The sequence below is a fragment of the Colletotrichum karsti genome (genome assembly GCF_011947395.1).
Source record: "Colletotrichum karsti strain CkLH20 chromosome Unknown Scaffold51, whole genome shotgun sequence".
Classification (NCBI taxonomy): domain Eukaryota; kingdom Fungi; phylum Ascomycota; class Sordariomycetes; order Glomerellales; family Glomerellaceae; genus Colletotrichum; species Colletotrichum karsti.
In genome coordinates, this window is record NW_024065951.1 from 387,691 (window position 1) to 409,823 (window position 22,133).

The 22,133-nt window shown below is 49.9% G+C and overlaps 2 protein-coding genes across 2 annotated transcripts; one reads left to right on the forward strand and one right to left on the reverse strand.

Annotated features, from left to right (window-relative positions):
* Positions 1–215: 215 nt before the first annotated feature.
* Positions 216–13,221, reverse strand: CkaCkLH20_11860 (uncharacterized protein; the record flags this gene model as incomplete). The annotated part of the gene is made up of 4 exons (XM_038894574.1): positions 216–1,351; positions 1,402–1,603; positions 7,479–9,405; positions 11,381–13,221. The coding sequence occupies 4 exons, from the start codon at positions 13,219–13,221 to the stop codon at positions 216–218; spliced, it is 5,106 nt and encodes a 1,701-aa protein (XP_038740219.1).
* A 565-nt stretch (positions 13,222–13,786) lies between these two features.
* Positions 13,787–14,437, forward strand: CkaCkLH20_11861 (chaperone protein; the record flags this gene model as incomplete). The annotated part of the gene is made up of 1 exon (XM_038894575.1): positions 13,787–14,437. The coding sequence occupies one exon, from the start codon at positions 13,787–13,789 to the stop codon at positions 14,435–14,437; it is 651 nt and encodes a 216-aa protein (XP_038740220.1).
* Between the last annotated feature and the right edge of the window lie 7,696 nt (positions 14,438–22,133).

A 22,133-nucleotide genomic window follows, 5' to 3' on the forward strand; every position in this document is an offset into this window, starting at 1 on the left:
GGTAATAGAGAGGTGGGAATTTCCTTTTGAGAAGGATTCGGGACTTCAAGTCTTGTATAGGAGCACTCTGCGATTCAGCTTTGAGATTTCTTTTCTAAAATCATCCCATTCTGTACTGAAGGATCTTGCTCGCGGGGTTCTGCCATACAAGCCACTGTATCTGTCTTCCTTCTGACACGTGCCATGGTTCAAGTGGCGGCATGTTGCTCTCTGTCCTACTTCTTTCCGACAATCTGCTTCACTGGGACAACCTTTGCGGTCGACGTCGTCTGTGTCTTCGTGCCGCCAGTGTTCGCCTTGCCAATCTTTGTCTCGTCTGTCTTCGCCTCAACAGTGTCCGCCTTGCCTGCCTTCATTTTCTCGCCAATCTCTTCCTTCCCTCCAGTCTCCGGCTTGTTTCCTTCCTGCAACTTGTTTCCCGTCTTCGACTTCTCTCCATCTTTCATTTTGTCCACAACCTCTGTTTGTACCAGCTTCTGACTCTCGGTGTCTGGATCATTACTGACCTTTGGATCTCCTTTGTCCGCATCTTTGTTAACCGTCTGAACAGAAGCTTGCTCCATGGCCTTGACAGCTGGAAGGCCCCATTTCGTCATCCAAGATGAAGACAGCAGCTGACTCGCCGTGGGTCTATCTTCAGAACGCCATTGGAAGATCGGATTCAGAAGAGCTAGCAGGTCTCGTTGCTCTTCGCTCGAGATGTTCGAACGTCCGTCCTCGGGCAGCCAGACCTGCACACGGCGCTGTAACGACGCGCGCTTCTGGTCGGGCTTTCCATTGCCATCTAAGATGTCTTGGGCAACCTCCTTGGCATCGTAGCCGTCGAAGTACTTCCCACGATTGTCCCAAGCGTTCCACCACTCCTGCGGAGGCTTTCCAAGCATGCCAACAATCCCCGCGAAGACGGCATCATCATCGGGTGCCCTAGACTCCAGAATGTTCCTGGGTCCTAAAAGCCGATAAATCAGGCATCCCAAAGACCAGATGTCTGACGGTAGTCCCATGGGAATCTTCAGCTTCTCTCCGCACATGAATTCGGGTGCTCGGCTCGGGTATTGCGTCGAGAGGGTGTGCTTTGTCTGCGAAGATGGCTTCCATGATTCGCTGAAGTCTCCGATGAAGACCTTAGCATCGGCTGGCTTGATGGTGTCGCATGCTCCTCCGAGATCCAGGCTCTTGACGATGTATGGCGGCGCATTGGCTGGAATGGCGGGTTTTCGAAGTGTCATTTCTTGATACAGGTGGAGAGGAATCTTCGTCGGCCGTCCGTGTCTCTTGTAAACCTCTTCAATGGTCTGGTCCATAAGTCGGTCTCGGGGGAGTGACAGAAGAATGTTGCCGGTATGCAAATCTGGCCATTGAATTAGTAAAGTTTGCATTTCCGAAGCAATTGCTTCTTACCTCCATGGACGATTCCTGCGGAGTGCAAGGACGCAACACCCGTGATGAGCTGTGCGATGATACACCGAGCCGACTCCAACGGAAACATCATTTCGTGATCGCGTCGGAAATGGCTCTGGGCTATGGTAGCCCATGCAGGAGTACTGACGATACACGCGTGCAGTCCGTTGGGGCCGTGGTGAGTGAACGAGTCCAGAATGGCCTGCAAATGATCCCTAACTGGGTCGACGCTCTCATGGCTGGCAATTAGGCGCAAGATTTCCGTAACCTGGCTGCTTCTCCCTGCCTAAGAGATTTCGACCGCTCTCCGCAAAGCTTGGATCGGGAGAGGAAAGTGGAGGTAGTATGCACATCTCGATACCCCGCTTGCCCCAACGTCAAGGAGTCGCAGCAGCCAGATCTGGCCATGTTTATGGCCTGCGGGTATATTTCAGTCGCATTTAGCCCCAAAATGCACTTCCCATCCATCATCACCCAAAGACCAGATCTTCAATCGCCTTGCCATTCAACATGTCAGCAACTCTTTCCCAAAAATCCTTCGTTCCACGTCCTCTGCAGTGCCAAACCTGTGCTGAACAGAACCTTAACTGCACTGCGATTCATCATGCTCGTCTTGTCGACTATATTATCTATGACTTCACGAGTGGAAAATCCAACCATTCCCTTTCCTCCCACCCCGTGTTTCTCCCACGGGAAACTTGTCCAACAAGCGCGTGGGAAAGGTTCGAGACGACACACATCCAGCCGCTAATTGAGAACACGGTTGCTGGTGAGATCCAAACGGTTGTTCAGGCCCTGCCTAAGTGGGGAGTTCAAAGGATCCAGATGTAAGTTAGTTGAGGGATTCAATTCTCTATTATCGTTAACCCACTCAAAGTATTGCTCGAGTCTGGTCCAGCTTACTACCTAGTCCAATATATAAACAAGCGTTGACTGAGGAGTACCATCAATACAGAGCAACCTCTGAGTCAGTTCTATCTGCCAAATTGCTTAGTTTTTTTGGCTTGGGGCCGACCGTCCCTTCAAGCAATAAAGAGCTTCAGATGCGACTCGAGGCAATCCGGTGTTCAAAGACAAGGGCGAAGCTCGACGACGACAATGAACCTCAAAGTCTCCAACCGTCTCAACCGCCCCAGCTAGCAGTTCGTCCGAAGCGAGGGTCTCCTGTGTTGAAGAGGAACGAGATGACCTTGTCCGCTGGCCTGCTCTTTGAGAAAAACAGGGACGCGCCGGCCGAGTTTGCCTCGCTGTGTTTAGACGAGAAGGTTTCTGAGCTCAAGGACGAAACACCGTTTTCCGGATTCAGGTCAGTAACCTGTCCGACCACTAATAACAGCCGTTGACCCCAGATTAGCTCTCTCCCGCATGACACCTATCTATTTCAGTGCTTTAATAGCGCATGTATGGAGACAAACTTCCATTCTAAAGACGAACTTGACCGGCACTTTCAGTTTAGTGTCGAGTGCGGCTTCGTACATGCGCATATCGTCCAGAGTGCATCGGTAGTTCTAGTACCGCAACTCTCGACAGTTCCTCCAGCAACTTGGTTCCGCACCGAAGAAACGTTCATACCCGAGCATACTTCCAAAAGCGCATCGATAAGTTCAACACTGTATGCCACTCCGTCGCAACCTGCGGCGCTACCGACAACAACTTGGTTCCGCTCCGAAGACACGCCTGGCCAACATGCCGAGCCGAACACGGATAACGCTATCGTACACACGCAAGTCAGCCAGAGCGTATCAACAGACTCGGTAGCGTCTCCTCCTTCCACGATTGACGTCGTTTATTACTGTCCATATCTCCCTTGCATGAATAGTACACCCAGCGCAACCGAAGCTCGGTACGTCATCGCTCTCGTCAACTGCCCACATCAATAACTTACAAAGGCATGATCAAAGACGTCATTTAAACACGCATCACCTGCCGTATAAGTGTTCACACTCGGATTGTTGTCACTTAGAAGTTAGATTTCGCAGGGAGTCCGATCTCAAAAGACATTCAAGAACCCACAAGACTCATGTATAATTCAAAGCTTTGCCGCACTTTACACTCCAGTATGATTGATCCAAAACCGCGTTTCAAATGTGTCATCTTCTAGATATTCCTGAGCAAGGATGATTGCCGCCAAGATGCTCACCCAGATATGCTATCGGCAGGAGACTGAGATAAAGCTGGACAAAAAATCTCATCAGAAGAAGACGTATGAACCTCGCCTGCATCTTGCGTCTGAAAGTTCCCGTCGGCTGTGAAATACGTGTGGTGGCCAGACTCGGCCGGTCATGATGAGAGGAAGCGACAGCTGTATCCGTCTAAAATGCAGCCAATGGATGAATCGGGTTATCTCGGAGCCTCGAAAAAACCATGTCGTCTTATTGTCAGGTTCAACGACGAAAATAAGTGGCCTGGATCTTATGTGGTGGGATGAGCTTCCAGCTGCACACAAAGGTTCCCACAGACCGAGAATTGGACTTCAGCTCTGCAAGGCAGGGGGAAGAGGTGGGGTGGACGGTTGATGGTCTCGTTCGGTGGGCACGCCCACAACCGAAGACTTACATGCCGCTTGCTTGGAGGCATGTGTGCACGACGATATCATGCAACGTGAACAAGGTTATGATACTCCATGTGGGGTTGCAGGGAAGTGAGTAACACCAGATGATGGATATACTGCAAATAACTGACTTCACCAGGAACTTCTCAGGTGGCCAAGTCCAACGGATAGCCATTGCTCGGCTGATTCTCAAAGAGCCCAGAATCGTATTGCTTGACGAAGCCACCAGTTCCCTAGATGCAAACACAGAAGGCCGCATCAAACGAAGCTTCTTTGAAAGGTTCAAAGACAGTATAATGATAATTGTGGCGTAAGTTACCGCACTATTTGGAGAAGCTGGATCCTAATGTTATTAGACACCGTTTATCTTTAGTCAGGAACGCTGATGAAATCATTGTGCTCGGCGAGAGAGGATCAATTGTCGAGTGAGGAAGTCACGCGGATCTCCTGGATCTTAAGGGAAAGTACTGGGGGTACTGGAAGGAACATCTTGGAGAGTAGTTTTGAAGGAAGAGTAGGCTTGAAGGTGGTCCGTCGCTAGCATTAGTCACTACTGAGACGAAGTTTCCAACACCATAATCAATCAACTCTGAGACTGCAGCAAAATTTGCCGCTTTGAGACCGAGGTTATCACTTCTAAATAGCAAAAGCAAAGAGAAATGGTGCTCATCATCTTGGTATGGTGAATCACTGCCGTTCGGCCTAACTAAAGCGCTTGCGGGCTGCTCCAGTTTGATTATCAGTCGCCCTTCTTGGATCCATCCTGATTCGGAAAAGCCTACCAGCTGATAAGCATGGGTTGCCATGTTCCCTGTTCGCGCCCAACTATATAAGCCCCCTATTGCGCACTTTGGGATGGCTCCTCTAACCCACACCATACGCGTTGCGAGAACCTGAGGAGATGAGTTACGGCAAGCACTATGATGAATACGCCATCCGCCAGTAGGTCTCTCTCATATATAAGCATGTTTTTGTATTACTGACGGCCTAAAGCTAAAGCGAACGCGTTAGGGCTTGGCCTATGTTGTGTTTAGAGTGTGGGAAACACTTTAAACTCTTGAAAGACCTCGAATGTCACGAATCTTCTCATCCTGGGCCTCACCAGTGTCTGAAATGTTCTAGATCCTTTGATAAGCTTACCTTCCTCCGGAGACACACAAAAAGTCACGTTGAGAACAGGCGGTTCGAGTGCGAAACTTGCTTCGAACCCTTCAGAACGTATAGTACGCTGTGGAGCCATAGAGAAACTCACAAATCATCTGCGCTGTCCCGCAAATCTCGAGCTATAACTGTAAGCTTATACGACATATTACAAAGCATTGATTGACGATACCAGGTATGCGGTCACTGTAAGAAAGCCAAAAGCCGCTGCGGAAAGGCTTGGCCTTGTGCTGAATGCACGCGACTTGGGTTGACTGCGTCACTATGTCAAACCTTCCTTGAGAGCTTCTCTAAGTGGTATGGAATAAGAAGCCTCTTTTTATGAATCCAACACTAAGTAACACTGATATCTACAGACTTCAAAGTGCATCGCTGAGGATCCCCAGAGAAGCCCGCAGATCATACAAACAGGCCAGCCTAATGAAGACGGAGGAGATCAGCCTGAAGATTCGCCTCAGCCCGAGCCTCCAACCCATTGTGCGATTGAAGTTGACAGTGAGCTTGAAACATTGAAAGCAACTCCACCTCTAGAAACCGGTCTGACGGCGTTATGTTCCCCAGCAGGCCAAATAAGTGCTTTAGATTCGTCGAGACCGGAACATTCCCACTCACATTAGGCTCGGCCTTGTTCGGTGCCGCGGCTTTACGATACACAACCCGGATACGAAGCGGGCTCTGCGTCTAGTTCGTTGCCTCCTGCAGTCATGGCTGCTGAAGTTTCTGAAAGGAGGAGCCTTTTAGACCTTGCAGAAGGTACGGCCCTCGTGGAAGGAGATGTTGCCCAGATGCCAGAGATATGCCACTACGTGGTGTATCAGATTTACACCGATGGCCAACTCCTCTACGACGGTCTCTCAGAGCAACTTTGCAGCGCGCTCAATAGTGAAGACTGCTTTCTAGGAGTCATAGCCTCAAAGCTTTCTCGAACTGGCATTCTACGAGCGGACTACGGAACACATCAAGACTGGCGGCGAGATATCACCATATCCACTGAGTACTGGGCTGCGTAGGTCGTTAACCTCCTTTATGAAAGACCTGCTCTAACCTGTCCTAGTCGAGTATACTACATGGGAAATTTTAGCTTACCTGTTCGGAACCCGTGGTTTGACGTCTACCAGCCTACCAAACGAGGATATTGAAGAATGTGCAGGATCAAGGAGTGACACAAAAGAGGTGAAGTGGTAAAGCATCCGGCGGAGAAGGGTGGCACCCAGTAAGAAATGTAATATAGACAACGAAGATGAGCGACAATATACTACCGCGATGTCCGTTTCATTGCCTCATGATCTGAACGCAGCGCCCAAAAGATGCGTCTTGAGGCTCCGTCCTGCGATACACATCTGAGACCCACGCCGTTTTGGCTTCAACCGTTGAAATCGTATGACAACACGCTTGCAAAAAGCTCTTTGCAATAGACATATCATAAGAAGCATCCTCGATTGTTTTGTTTCGAACGATATATGCAACCTTTCCATTGGCGTTCAACCAGTTGCCGAAAGCTTCTGCATTTACCAACGTTCAACTGCCTTGCTATCTGCACGACCTTTCCACAACCGATATTCAAAATGAAACTGCCACAGCCAGACGCCAGCTGCAATCAATGCCGACCCAAAAGCAGCCAAAAATAGCACTCGTTCTTTGCGTATATTCTGACCTTATTAGCTCCTTGGCTCCGCAGAATCACCGCGACAGCCATCTCCGGCTGCGCGTGTTGGCACGAGTAAGACAAGTGGGAGCGCGCAATGCGGAATCCGGACTGCTGAACCCAGCATTTGGATCACGACCTTTGGGAGGCTTACCTACTTACCTACTCCTGGCATGAACCTCAGGGTATTGCACTCTGACCAGTGTTGATTAACAGGCACCTTATCACAGGAGATCAGAAGTCGGAAATTCTACTGTACTGTAGCCTTTGGGGCAATTGCCGTGGTCGTGATGACTTCAAGCTTGACGACGCGCTTGGCAGTTACCACAGGTACAGGTCAACTGCATCAAACGGCAGGCTTCTTGTTACCAAAAAGGGGCTCGTTCCCACGCACAGCCAGTTTGTGTGCAATTAGTTCGCGCAATGAAGTCAACGCAGGTGAATTATTAGTGATACATTAACATACAGTAGTCCTGAGCTCACGGAAAGCTATACAACACAACATTGTGTGCTTGCTAGCACTTCTGGATCCTTCTGTGCATCGTGAAGGATGTTCTTCATTGAGGAGTAGAGCTTAGGCTCCAACATCTTCCACCTCTCATCGCTTGGAAACACCTGCTTCCTTAGTTTATTGACCCATGTGATCAATGGTTGATGGTATGATGTGAAATTATCGGCTGTGATCTTAAGGAATAGACTCTCGTCGCCAATGGTACCAACCTTTGATAGAATGAGCTTCGTGTCACTCTCATAATTCCAACAGTCAAACTCAGTTGGCCCAATGTCTTTGCCATTCTTGTCGTAATGGATGCATATCCAGAAGAGCACCCAGAAGAACGACTCGAGGTCGTGCATGAAGGAATGCTGCTCACCTAGCAGAGCCCCGATTGCCATGAAGGCCCTGGTACCGGTCTTTCCCTTAGCACCTGAAGCGCTCTCTCGTGGTTCCCAAATTGCCAGGTCAAGGTCAATCAAGAACGCAGGCCATGATGGGTTGCCACAATCCTCGTTGATCATGAGATTGTTGATGGATATATCTCTGTGGAGAATGCCTGCCTTATACAAAGACTCGTGACCTTCAATGCAGCCCACTAGGGCAGCTAGTAGTGCTGATCGAGAGCTTGCCTCATAGATGGGCTTGCCATAATCCTGAAGAATAATCCGCCGATGAACCCGATTTGGTGGTATGCTTGTAGCCTTCGTTGGAGACGCGGAGCAGGATCGCTTGCTTGGGGGAAGGATGGAATCAGTTTGGCTGGATAGACGCTTCCTGCTGGTGCTGCTGCGGCCCTTCCGCATGGTATCTTTTGCCATGTTGCTTGGTTGCATCTGTCGTCCTGGCCGGTAGTTACTTGCTGCTGTGACATTTAGGCCGTGTCGAACATTATTCCAAATGTCGTCGTTTGTCTCGTGAACCTGGACCGTTTCATGGTGATAATACCGGGCCACGTTCACAACATCTTTGTCCGTCACTTCCCGCAGGAGGTCACCCTCTTCATCACGTTCGGGATACTGCCATGAGTCCTTGATGACAAGCGGCGTCTCTGGATGTCCCTCAGGGTGGGCTTTCCAACAAGTCGCAGCCCGGCCAGCCACACAGCGTGCCCGGCCTAGGAGCTCATCAATAACAATCCGCTCCGTGGAACCATCCCGCATGATGTTGATGAAGCGCTTGTTGTCCGATAGCTTGACTGTTGGATCAAACCCTAGGGCTTCCTCGTCCATCCAAAGAAACCCAAGTACTGTAATCACAAACTGCAGGCCGTCTTTATTGATGTCAAATTGCTCTGAGGCAATGGCTCCCAGCCGGTCAAAGGACCACACCCTCATGAAAGATCCACAGAGCGTGAAGCCCAGGACAAAGCGTCGGGTGTCCTGTGCAGCGAGCACTTCCCTTGCATACCTTCCAAGGTCAAGCCAGGCCTTAGAGGCTATGTTGGCAGATGGGTTGCTCTTAAGTTCTCCAGGTACCAGTATTTGCTTCCAGTGGTATTGAGAATCTTTGGCAGTCTCGCCCTTGTCGACAAACCCAACATCCAGTTTGCGATTTGCTGTGGAACCCCGCATTGGTGTGTTGGGCTGTGCTAGGAGTTTTCGTTGATGTGTCGTATTCGACTTCTGGGTATCTGCGAATACCACTAGCTTCTTCACGAACGTGGCGAGCCATTCCAGGACGCTGTTCTCGTTTGCGTCCTGGGGCCATCCCTCCCAGCCGTCGTCGTCGTGGAAGGTAGGATTGCTGCCATTAAGGCATTGATTGAAGAACTCCTTGGACGCAGCCTCAAGTCCGACCACAACTCCAAAATATGCGTCTCGAAAGCCGGGAAGCCCGACGTACATAGTGCCGAGCTCCTCTTTCAGTATATCGTCAACATATCGACGGTGTTCGGACGAGTTGGCGAAACTGCTCGTGTTATGTTGCCAGGGTGTTTGTTGAAGTGAGGAGGCTATCGTTCGGGGGGGTGGCGTGGTTTCGGAGACGGCGCTGTATGCTTGATCCCAGATGGTGAAATCATCGACTTTAGAGAGGGCCGACTTCAGGAGGGGTTTGACGCGATCGAATTCGAAATCATCGGAGGCAGCGGCCGAAATAAGCCGGAGGAGGTCGCTTTGGAAGTTCTTGGAGCCCGATTTCGAAGGGAGGGATCTTGAAAGTATGTGGCTTTGCAACGCAAAAAGGAGAGGTAGAGTTAGATTCCGAAGATCTAGATATAAATTAGAGAGGTGAAGCAACACAAGCTGGCGATCGCACCTTCTGCACCGAGTCGATCTATAGTGTCGACAGTACAAGGAGTCTTTGCACCATTGCATATGGATTCAAAAGTGCTGCGAACAGCATCGAGGCTGTTTCCAATAGGACTTTGTCTGATCTGTTCTGATCGATCGGTCATGGCGGATTGGAAGTGATCGACCAGTTGGTGGAGGAAGGAAGTTAGTTGCGGGTTTCAGGGGACTGTTGTCGAAATTGGCGGTTATTTTGTCGGGAAATTGATTTTCCGAGCTCAGCACACAGTCAGTCCCACAAACCAACCCCACTCTCCGTTCGACCCCACCTTTTGATTGATCCGGGAGCTGGGAGGACTTCTTGCGTTTGAGTCCCCACCTAGGCACAACTCTCAGGGCACCTCCACAATGAACACCCTCTAACATAAGTTGGCCAGTTGCGAACTGGGGGACCCTTACCACACAGAAAGACAAGGGCTTGATCCTGTGTATGTCTGTCGTGAGACAGTATGTTATCCTACACTGTTCAGGGCCAAGAAGTAAAGTGAGTTGGATATATGGAACGACTTCAATTAGAAGGGAACTGAGAATCTGGTGGCAAGACCGTATCGGCGTGGGAAACGCAGTAGTAACGAGTGAAGCCGTTCGAAGCCAGCCTAATTCTTATATACTACACAGCTATGTTTCTACCAATCAAATATCTTTGCTGAGTCTGAAAAGTCGGGTCGTGCACGGGCCACAACTGAAATTGATTTCAGTCATGGCCCGTGCACGGCAACCAACATCAAGACCAACACACTTCACAAAGACAATTATCCCCTTTCCAATTTTTGCCATACGAAATAGTGATTTGTGCGCCATCGAAAATATCTCGAACAGCCTGCACAGTAGTGACATACTTTCCACTCATCCTCATCTGAACAAGATGAGCACATGGACGGCAAGAGTGGTTCAACAGCCTAAACAGGCTCCCCACGTCGGCACAGCGAAGCTGGCAAACGATGGGTTCTTCTTGAAGGTCTGGTCTCACAAAGTCCAGCGTGCGGCCATCGTCGAATGTCCCTGCGGGCACGATCTCACCAAATAGCAGCCCTATGATTTCGTTTTTCCGATATGCTATTTGCCCGGGTTCCGTAGCGACAGCCTGCAGTCCGCGGCCCAGGGTACCGTAATGCGTTATGCGGGGCATGCAACGCGGACCCTGGTCCTCGACAAATCGACGCACGCAATTGCAGGCCGCATCATCACATAAATCGCATTTCCTGCTGCTGGAATCAAGAATTGCGGTTGGATCAACCGGCCAGGGATAATCGTCAGGCCAGCCCAGTGGAGGTGCCCAATGTGGGTGTTTGGTCGGGTCGTATAAATTTTCCGAGATTGAAGGTATAGCTTGGAGGAGCGAGAGCAGTTTTTCCTCTGGAAGATCCGCCGTGACTAGGGACTTATGTTCCCAGCGAAAGTCTACGTCTTCCGCGGAACTGTCGAGCGAACGAATGAAGAGCGTTGCCGCCGAGCATATCGATGCCAAGTAGGGCTGGTCGAGTAGGTCGTGTAGCATCTTGAGTTGGGCGTTATCCAGCCCATTAAATGCGTCTGGGGATATTTCAAACGGATTCTTGCTGTTCAAGAAGATTAGGCACAGCAACTGGTGCCGGTCACCACAAAGACGCATCAACCTGTTGCCAAATTTCTGGTGATAAGCTAGCGTGTCCTTTGAGCAGCCGGCTTTTTTGGCAATCTCGGCGAGAACCGCACCGTCTGCTTTTATGCGGCCATCTCTGGCCTGCTTGATTTCGCAAGCAAGGTGGTATTGGTTCAAGCGAACTAGGAGTTTCTCGAACGCCGTTCGCCGTTGAGATACAGAAATAACCCCGAGCCGGTCTTTGATGCGGGCGTACAAGCTATAGGAGAGGCAAAGTCGTGTGTTATTCGGTTCTCGTCTGCTGCGGACGAGGTCGCAGAATTGCTGAATCGCCGGGCGGCTGCCAATGGCCATGGCTAGTTTCAAAACTTCGGGGCTTGGTGGATTTCTGGGGTCGATACGAGGGACATGGCAGAGTTTGTCGATCTTTAAAACGTGGCTGATAATCTCGTCTAACTCTGGATGAGGCCGGGAAGTCTTCGGTTTCTTAGCCGGCTGCGAATCCTGTGGCCGCGCCGTCGGCCGTCTCGCGAGTTTTGTCCTCGCCGCGATGCTGACATGTTCTGTCTCCACGCCTGGCACGGGGTCCAAGGGAGGGGGCGAGACGACGCGGAAGTCCGGGAGGTGCAGAGGGTATAACCCACATTGCTTGCAGACAGCGAGATCTGGCGGCATGGCGGGGTCTCCGGGCAGCGAGAAATTGATTGCCGTGGCAAAGCATGAAGAGTAGTTGACGACGGCGTGATACTGACCGGGGCGGATGATGACCATGTCGCCGGGCCCTGCGCAGTGTACAGCAAAGTCAATACCTTCCTCACGAAGCCTTGACGGGCCGATGAAGAGTGACAGATGGCGGACGAACTGCGCACATCGGTTTGCTTTCCAGTGTCGGCGGATGAAGGCTTCAAACCTCGCCCTGTGATGTTCCGCAATGACAAGCCACAGCTTCCAACCGAAGCTGACGTAGTTGCATGACCAGAGAAGAGCGTCATCGTCGTGCCAGCCGGTGCCGGAATATCTCGCGCCGATGTAAGTGTACGGCGAGTTCCCGCCGGCAATGGCTTCCATGGACGCAAGAGCGTCCCCTGGGTGGAGGAACGATTTGATGTTGGACGTCAGCGGCGGCCCGGCATAATATGGTATGGATCCCTTGGGGGGGTCTCTGGCGATGTTGTCGAGAAACGCCGTGGTCTCGCCTTCCGATGGCTTCTGTGGCATCTGAGAGAAGTCCGGCAAGACGAACTTGGTGGACGGTGATAGCTTCAGAAACGCGTATCCGGATCCATCGGGACCTTTGGTGTACACGTTTCCTAGATGCTCGCGATCCTTAGGCCGCCCAATGCTGGATTTCAAATTGGCCCAGTCAATCTCAGGCAGGTTTGTAATCTGGACCTTGCCCGTAAAGTCTTCGTCGGTGACCATCTTGGCGATGTTCGGCACCAAATTGACACCCATCTCCTCAATCGTCAGGCTGAACTTAGGCCTAGTCGTAATCGGTGCAGGCTCAGGCGGGGCCGGGTCGGTCGGCGAGTCGCCCTGCGCTTCGAAGAGCGACCCTGCATGCTGCAAAGCCCATTCCACGTCGGAGCCCAGATTGGAAAGTGGCGATAGTGCCGCAGAGTCCGAGTCAGCCGCCGTGGGCGGCTCCAGGTCTGCGCGGGGTCCACCGGCGTCCGGGGCGTCCGGGGCGTCCGGAAGTGGACTGGGGACAGGCTCCTGGTGGGTGGGCAGATCGACCACTCGCGGCGAGGGCGCCGGATGGTCCACGGGTGGGTCCGAGTGTTCGTCCGGCACGACAGACGGCGGCGGGGAAGAGAGCGCTGAGCTCGGCGATGCGGCATGGGCAGGCAAAGTCTCTTGGCTAGGCTGCTCGGATGTTCGCGAAACCTCTTCCCGTATTTGCTGTAGTTCAGCATGAAGTCCCGTGAGGAGGTCCTTCAGCATATCCAGATCCGACGTTGGCTTGGTGGTCTGACGGGGATTGTTGCGTCGGGTCCTCCTTCCAGCGTGTGGAGTTGACAGCTGGAGCGCGGAGACAATTCTGTCGACTTGCTGGAGCTTCGTCTCCAACGCGCGGAGCTTGGACGCAATGTCCATTGTACTGGTTCGATTCGTCTGAACAGTGCAACCGCTAACCTCTGTTTCTCTCTCGTGCACGGGCAGAGGCAGGTACTAAATACCCCGTCTACCCCTGCACAGCGCACTGTCCCTGAGAGCGTTGGCTCCGAATGTTTGCTGCCTGCGCCTTGGTCGACGAGCAGCGGGGGACACCCTCACCCTCGCGTCAACATGGATGCGCTGGGCGCGAACCTGTGGGGAACGCCTGACCAGGGTTTGCTGGACCACGGATCACGACCCGCTCGTAACCGTTCAGCTTCTGCGCATCCTTGCTATGTAGCCTTTCCTGAACGCAACTCGAATCAAAGGCAATGGAGCGTTGGAAGTAGTTGGCAATTTGTGTTCCTCATCAATGGCCACGAAGGACAGAACAAAGGTCAAACGGTGACATCGAGGCGATGGTCACGTGATGGTCCAGAAGTGGGCCGGCCGATTTTGACATGACGGCCTTTTCAGGATTCCTTCTAATAATAATCCAAGCGCACTATATAACAGCTGACGGAGCTCATGAACTCACTATCACTTCATCAGAAAAAAAAACACAATGTCCGTCGATAATCCCAAGCTTCCAAGTCTCCCCCCACCCGGCCCCTCTGTAGAGTCGGAGGATGATTCGGACAATCCCACCCGTCGGGCTAAAAAGCCTCTCCCAGAACCAGCCAATCAAACAATCGCTGTATCTACCGGTCAGGCCCATTCCAACATAGAGCCATCTTCAACGGAGCCAAAGGCCCAAGCCGTTACCTCAAGCCATGTAGAGGTCCCCGCTGCTCCACCAACGGCTACTTCCAGAGACCAGTACCTGCCTCCTGAGGAAGAACCCGATGAGCCCGAGCGCCAAGTCAAGTCCAGTCGGTCAGCGATCACGGTTGAATTCACAGATCCGTCCATCAGGAAAGTCCTTGATGCAGAGGCTGTGAATTTTGTCAACTTCCTGAAGAAGCGCCTTGCCGATATGAAAGGCGATGATTATACAGCCAAGAAGGATGCAATGGCAAAGAACTATGAGCTTAACTTTGCGCGTGAACTGGCTACAAAAGTTAAAAAGTCTGAGGCTGTTTCCGAGCTGGATGGCCGCGCCACAGACATTGATTTGTTCATTTTGGACAAAAAAGAGGACCTCTTCAACGTCATCTTTAATGCTGCTGTGAATTGCCTTAAAGAGGAAGAGACGTCTAGATCCAATGCGTCCTAGCTTAACGACTGAAACCGATGGGCTGCCGTCACGAAGATGTTGCAGCTGATAAATAATAACGCTACTCACTATGATATTCTTGAGATCCCTTGCACTGCTAGCGACAATCAGATCAAGACCGCTGCGAGAAAGATGGCGAGGCTTGTGCATACCGACCAAAACGAAGATAAAATGGCAAACCTCTGTATGTAAAGTAAGTACAATCGATATACGGCGGCTGTATAGAGTCTAATAAACTATCTGTAGAAGTGAATGAAGTGAAGGCTTTGCTCACAGATCTATAAAAGAAAGCAGAATATGACCGCCAGCTCAGGGGATCTAGCCAACAGAGCAAGATTCTAACTGACATAGTTGAGGTTAACGAAGAGTTTGATGATAGCGCCTTCGGCAAGAACGGGGATGATAACCCGAGTTCTGACGAAGATCTTGACGACGATGAAGACGAGATACCCAAAAAAGACCAAGAAATTGAGGAAATTCACAGCAAATACGCAGATGGTATTATGGCGTACCTTTTAAATGGAGCTGATACTAAGGATATTAAGAAAATGAATAAAAGAATCAAGAAGGCTAACGAGAAGAAGGGAAGATGAGGGGAACTTTACTAGATGAGCGAGGGCATTGCAACCTCTATGAGAAATGCGTTGAACTCTATCTAAAACAAAACGACGCCCGAAGAGGCTAAATGGAACGCTGAAAACGCTAAGACTACTTTCCACCAGCAATGCTTGAATGAATATAACCAATGGCCTCAGACATGGTTAGATGCTTTCGGTAAAGTTGCCGACCAACGGCTGGTTGCGCTGACTACATACAACCCTAGCGAGCCCAAGGAAGACGCTAGCAAACGTAAAGGCGAGCAGGGCAATAAAAATAGCAGCCGCGTGGATCAAGAAGTCAATATGAAAGATGCTCCTGGTGATTCCGCTTCTGTACTCGGGCATGGTGTAGGCATGGGATAAGCCATGGACGTAGACGAAGAGTATGTCTCTCCCGACGGCCCCGACGAAGATGTTGACTACGACATGGACTAGGAGGAAATGGAACAGGAAATACAACCCCCAAGAGAGACGCAACTGCAGCAAGTAGGCAGAATACTATTAGGGGACATAATCCTGGGCTACTGGGTTCTCGAACGCAAATGTAAGGTCATGGGGTAGAAATCACCTATGGGGTGGCGATTCGTCGTTGAGGTCCCCGAGGCCAATCCCATTAAGCTGGTCCAGGGCAGCGAGCTCGGGTACGAGGCAGTCCGCCTCTATCACGAACTTCCAGAAGAGCAGAAGAACGATATTCGCGGTATGGAGAAAGTATATAAAGACGTTAGACCTAACCTTTTCGTGGGTATACGTGGCGTTGCTTCCTACAGGCTAGGAACCAGCAGCATTTGCTACGTTTGGGTCGACCGATAAGACGACCCCAACCCGCAGAAAGCCCACATCTTGTCCCGAACGGCACTTCGAGTCTGGATTGGCCACAAGCTCGCTGATAAGAAGATTGACGAATTCCTCGTGAAAACGGGAGTGAGGCCAAGCTGGGCGCCGACGTACGGACAGTTGACATATCCGTCGTATGACCGGAATTATTTGACGCTTGCGTATCCACGTGCAATCCAATCCCTAAGTCGTCTACTTAGAAGTGGCACAGCTTATAACCTGGAGCAGCAGGTAGCCCTCTCTATATAAAAGCTGCTGGAAATGACGATCGAGGATAGGAAGGAGAGATAAGAGGAGAGAGCGTAGAATAGGAAGATTATGGAAAGGCTTCTCACGAGATAGAGCCGGCTCTATAGAAATTTTTGGGTTTTATTGTTATAGTCTCTCGTTCGTAGCTTACTTTAAACATTGGTACTATTGACCGTTCCCGCTTTAGCTATTGTCATTCACAACGTGCCACCATTGACTATAATTCGTCGGCTCCTGCAATCCTCCCTGTTCTTGACTGTCCTTTAGGTCTTCCCGGAGTCCCATCATTTCATTATGACCTGGAGGGGTTAGATCTTGACCAGATGCGGGCGGCTGAGAATTGTCGCACTCTCTCGCTAAAGGACCAGAGGGCTGGCTCAAATGGTCCCCGTAATCCCGGGTTAAGTGAGGATCGCACGCAATAATGATTTCTTCTGCAACCGAATCGTCGTCTATGAACTAAGTTTGCTCATGTAAGTGCTTTCAAAACAGATCTTACTAGTACTCTGCCTCTTGTGAGTCTCGCGTGTGCCCTTGTATACGCAATATCCACCGGCTAAGGTAGATAGGAATTCCTTGTTGTTTTGGTCGGCCCTCTCACTATTGTAGTTCTCCACTCTAACACCGAAGGCTTTGACAACGGCTGCGAAATTCGAGGCTGAACCTCTGTGCTAATGGCTTCTTAGATGAGAACCTGCTGCAGAGGCAGATCGGTATGGAAAGTGTATCCTATGCTTATCATACTTGAGTATATACTACTGCCCTTTAAAATATAGAATTCTGTGTTTGTACTTGGCTTTTCCACTTTTATAGAGTTCTTTGAAATCGATTGACTTTTGTACTTTGGTTGAGCTTTGGCCTGTGTTGTTTGTGTGGTCTTTGCTGAACCGATTTTGGGCTACTCTCTTTGCTACTTGACGCTGTAGAGAAGCAACTGCGGATTCTGAGAGCTTAATGTTTTGCTGTATGACTGTATTAGGATTTGCTGGCTTACTGTCTTTGGGCTCGTTTTGTATCTCGTCCGTCATTGCAGCGTTCTGGGTATGTATATACGACAGAGACATGGAGGTTCTAGCTGGAACAGAAGTGCTGCCAAATATGAAACCGACCTGCATCTCTAGGATTAGCTGAAGGCAACGAAAGTATAGAAGCAGCACTCACTAGATGTTGGTAATCCGGGACAGCTTCCAGTGATTGCGACCTCTGAAGTGAATTATGGTAGCTTGCTTTGAGATGCGTGAGCTTTTGGAAAGCATCGGCATTTTTAAGTTCCCAAATCTCAAGTAATGCTTCCACCTCTTTTTTTTGATTCTGATTATCTGCAATTTTGTGCTGAAGTGCAGTTCTCTCAGAATCTAATGTGGCTCTCACTAAAAGTTCTCTATTATAAGCGCGCTGTCGAACTGTATCCAAATGTCGACCGAGGCATTGGACAGCAGCGGTTAGTTCCGAGGGTAGCGACATGTTTGACTTGCACTGAGTAAGCTGGTGCCTGAGTGAATCAGGCGTAATTGCGCGGTAATAAATCTGGGAAGATGTCGAAAGCGTCGAAAACGGCGGCTAGGAGCTACTCGCTACGTTGTGTCACTGATTAGCAGTTGGTTAAGTAAACGCCCTTCGACGGCTAGAAAGAGCAGAGGATTGGCCAACCTCTGAAACCGAAGTCGCCCTAGTGCGGGAGCTTCCCCGCGCCACCCCTCCTTGGCCCATGGGTGAAGTCAGTCACAGTTACATTATGGCAAGCTGAGTGCTGTAGAGATCATTTGAAATCGCCAACCTTTCGGCCCTACTATGAATCGTGTCCCTGTCTGCGGATCCCCTTGCCAACCCTTTACGAACCTGTTCGAGATGTACTATGCGACAAGAAATTCAGGAATACTTCAAATTCCGAGGTAAGGTGGGTGGCGGGATATAGCGACCCATTCTATGTGGCACGAGTCCAAGGGTAGGGCAGGATCTTACTCACTAGCGTTGCATCCACCTTCAGGCTGCATGAACTAGTGCGCACGTGATATTCAGACTAATAATAATAATGACATGACTAAGTACCAAACTTTCTGAATAGACCAGATCACTGTGATCTTTGTCGCTTGGCGACATGCTGAGAATCCCCATTTCCCTCTCTGGTCTGACCATGTTTGTCCTCTATCTTGGGTGAGACGCTGAAAAAGTTGGCCTTAGGTAAAGTGACAAGGTCTCGGAAAGGTGGGGTGCGGCCTTGGTTGCGAGCATAGAGATCCTTGATGATGTCCTCTTGTGTCTTCACTAACTGAGCCTGGTCATTAACCTTGTGCTGAAACTGATGTAGATCTATCTCGTATGTATGGATGCGTTCTCTCTGCCTCTCCAAGAGATCTTTTGCTGCAGAAAGCTCCCGGTGAAGTTTGGCGTTAATAAGACTAGATGACGACTGAAGTTTGTTGTATTTCTTGCTAAGCAGGTAGTATTGGTTATGAAGGCCTAAATGCTTTGAAGTTGTAGATGAAAGCTCTTTATGCAACTGAGATATGGTCTGTTCTAGGCTGGAATGGGCTTCTCGTTCTCGGCTTAGATCTTGGAAGCGTGTGTTCCGCTCAGCGCGGCAGATGTTGATGATCTGGCCTATGTTCTACAACTGATAATCCAGCTGGTTGGAGAAGCTTTGCTGATGGGCAACATGTGCGGGTATGGTGGGCTAGTGATATTAGCCAAGAACCTGAAGGATATCTGTGTACTTATGATAACCTCTCTCATAGGTGCCGTCTGCACGCTGAGTTGAGGCAATGGCCGAGGGGCTATTTCGGTTTGCTTAACGATAGCATTTGAGCGCTTCCTGCTAGCCTTGGCCTGCTTTATATTGACGTTTTATTCTTATGAAAGAAATTGATCTGATTGAAGTAAGATAATGCTTGGTTAAACTGGGTTGATATTAGAGTGTCTCTTGAAGGGAATCTTTCGCATTTAAGTAGAGACTGTCTGTGAATCTATGATTGTCTATCCTGGCGAGCTTTCAATAACTTAGGGAAATTCCGAAGTTTATCTTCTGATAAAGCCAACAGGGTTTACTTCCCGCTGTAATGCGCCACCCAAATTGTTATTTTTAGTAGTTGCAATCTCGGTGCCGTATCTATTTTGGTTCTATCCTTTCATGGGTGCCGGCCCTTCCTCACTAGACACGACGTTGAGTGGCATAACACGCTGGAAACTATTCATCTGAAGCAGCACCTCATCGCGTTTAGCTAAGGCCTCATGCAGCGCCGCCTGTGTAGAGCTTAAATCCTCTATCAGCCTGTTTTGTGCCTCAACCACTCTTCTGTATTGTATACTATGTATCTGAATGGTAGAACTGAAGGCTTCGTAGAGCGGCGTATCTCTGAAGTATGCTTTGAATGCATTATGGAAGACTTTCCACTTTTGCTACTAAAAGTCAGCTCTGCTAAAGTTTCTGAATACGAAAGGCTTATATTAAAATCGTTAAGAAGGGTGTAATGGATGGCTGGCCCGGTTGGGTTACACGTCTGTATAGCGACTGGGCTTGTGCGAGAAGCACCTGCGGTGCTAGAGTCTCCTTTCTTAAGGGCTTTAATCCCCTCTATGTTAAAAATAAGTCTTCTGTGGCCGAGAGGCTTTGGCGCTTGTATGGGCTGGTTGGGATCGTTGTTACTTGCGGATAGGGCGATCCTTTTGCGACTACGTTGTAAGCGGCGGCTATTAGTCGATTGATTCTGTGGATCCATTGCTTTGGAAATTGCAAGGCGCGGCACTTTTGTGTCTGCTATAACTAGAGAAGAGGGGCTTATATATACGGAAAGTCGTTTCCGTCCGCCACGCTACTGTGCCTTTCCAGGGACCCTAGCACTAGAACTTAGGAAGATTATCACTTAGTTTGTCTGAAAATGGTCCCTATAATTAAAAGTATTATATTAACTGCCTCTGAGCTGATGTGCGGGAAGACGTCTTCCGAGGCCTCCAGATGTAGGAGGGGCAAGGGAAAGGCGAGGGAGGGGTTGCTTGCTACATCTTTTGCGCGCGACGTTCTGTGTCCCTGGAGAGTAGGAGATGCCTTGATTACAGGCGACCAATCCCAACAGGGGATGCATTAAGAGTCGCTTCGTGATATATTGTGTAGTGCATGCGCTGAGACAAGATAATGCGCTTGAAACTGGGTATAAATAATTATGCTTGACCTACGTAGCAAGGGAAGCCGTCTAGCTTACTTTTACGTGACGTTTAGGTATTAACTCCTTCCCCTCAGTTCCCACGCTTGTTTTACCTCTTCTATCTACGACCAAGATGGGGTCTCTTGGAGATGTTAAAGCAACCTGTGATGAGTTAAGCTAAAACCCTCCCCCCCTATTGCTAAAGCTGAATGATGGCAATTTCATCCCTATGGTATGTGATCGTCCCTGGTCTAAAGAGCTCTTACTGACCTCCAAACTTAGCTTGCCTATGGAATGGGGACTGCGAACTTCAAGACCAGTAGCGAGCCCATCGATTATGTGATTGTTGAAGCTACGAAAAACGCTATCTAGGCAGGATTTCGACATTTGGACGGCGCCGAGGGTATATTCGCATTCCCATTTGGATCGTGCCCAGCTAATGTATTCTTAGTCTATGGGAATGAGGTCGAGATGGGTTTAGCTATTAAAACCTCTGGAGTTCCTAGAAAAGAGCTATACGTGGCGACTAAGCTCTGGGATATGACCAATCCAAAGGCATCGTTTGAGTTGTCCCTACACAGGCTCGGTCTCGAGTTTGTAGACTTGTATCTGATTTATGCTCTATTTAACGCACGATTAGATGTGGAACTCTAATGTGCCTGGGCTCACATGGAAGAACTAAAGCTGTCCGGTCGCGTCAGATCCATTGGCGTTTTGAACTTTAAGCTTTCACACTTGCGAGCTATCTTGAAAACCGCGACAGTCCCTCCCGCAATCAACTAGATTGAATATCATCCCTATATCCAGGATGATCATCTCCTGCGGTTTCATAAGCAGCACAATATTGCCATTGCTGCCTATGGCTGCTTACTTCCGTTGACTCGGGAGGCCGACGACGCCATAGTTGGTGTCTGGCAAGACCTTGCCCAAAAATACCAGGTGACTATCTCCGACGTTGGACTTCGATGGCCAGTTGAGCAGGGGCTCATAACGATTACAACCATATCCAAGCCGAAGCGTATGGAGACCATTCTCCGCAATGTTCTGGGCTTTTAACTCACCTAAGATGATATGACTAAGATAGCGAAGGTAGGAGAAGGACATCACCAGCGACGCTTTTGGAAAGACAATTTTGGTGACTTGGAGGAGCTAAAGGAGGCAAACATTTGAGGAAGCCGCTGGAAAAACGGATTGGCCGATTATGTACTGTCTATGTCTGTCCCTACCTGAAAGCTGAGGAGGTCTGTCTGTCGCTACTGCAGAATAGTTTGATCAATTGCTTTGCTACATTACTGCTATATCACTCTCACATAAAAGTGTTTCCTGCACTTGTAGTTCTCCGCCGGTAATGTCTCCTCTGATGGCTCTCCGTGTGTGTGAAGTTCTCCCTCAGCTCGGCGATTGCCTGAACCAACAAGGTGTGGCATCTGACAAGCTTGATAACTCTGGTTCCCTAAGTGCATCCTTAAGCGCATCCAATGACAGGGGCTAGCCACCCCCCTCCCTCCCCTCTCGCACGGGCTAAGCGTGATGTGGGACCGCCGTTTGTCCGATAGGGCTGAGCATGGCAGCCCCACCACCCTCTTATGGGACTATTGAAACCTTCCCAGACTGTCGGGTCTGAAGCAAAAGAATCTCACTACGTGATAGCTGCCCCACCTGCTCCACAAACAGTCTTGGCACAAAGTGCTAGGGTAGCAATACACTAAGGCTCAGAGCTATCAATATTGTTGAAAGACGGCCGCGCGTCTCTGACCTAGTTCGACAAGATCCCCCAAGTTTGCGGCCTGCAGCCGCATACCCTGATTTATCTTGGGCCCACACATCCTACAGCCCAGCCCCCTTGAAGAAAGTTCAAGTCTGTTGGTGACG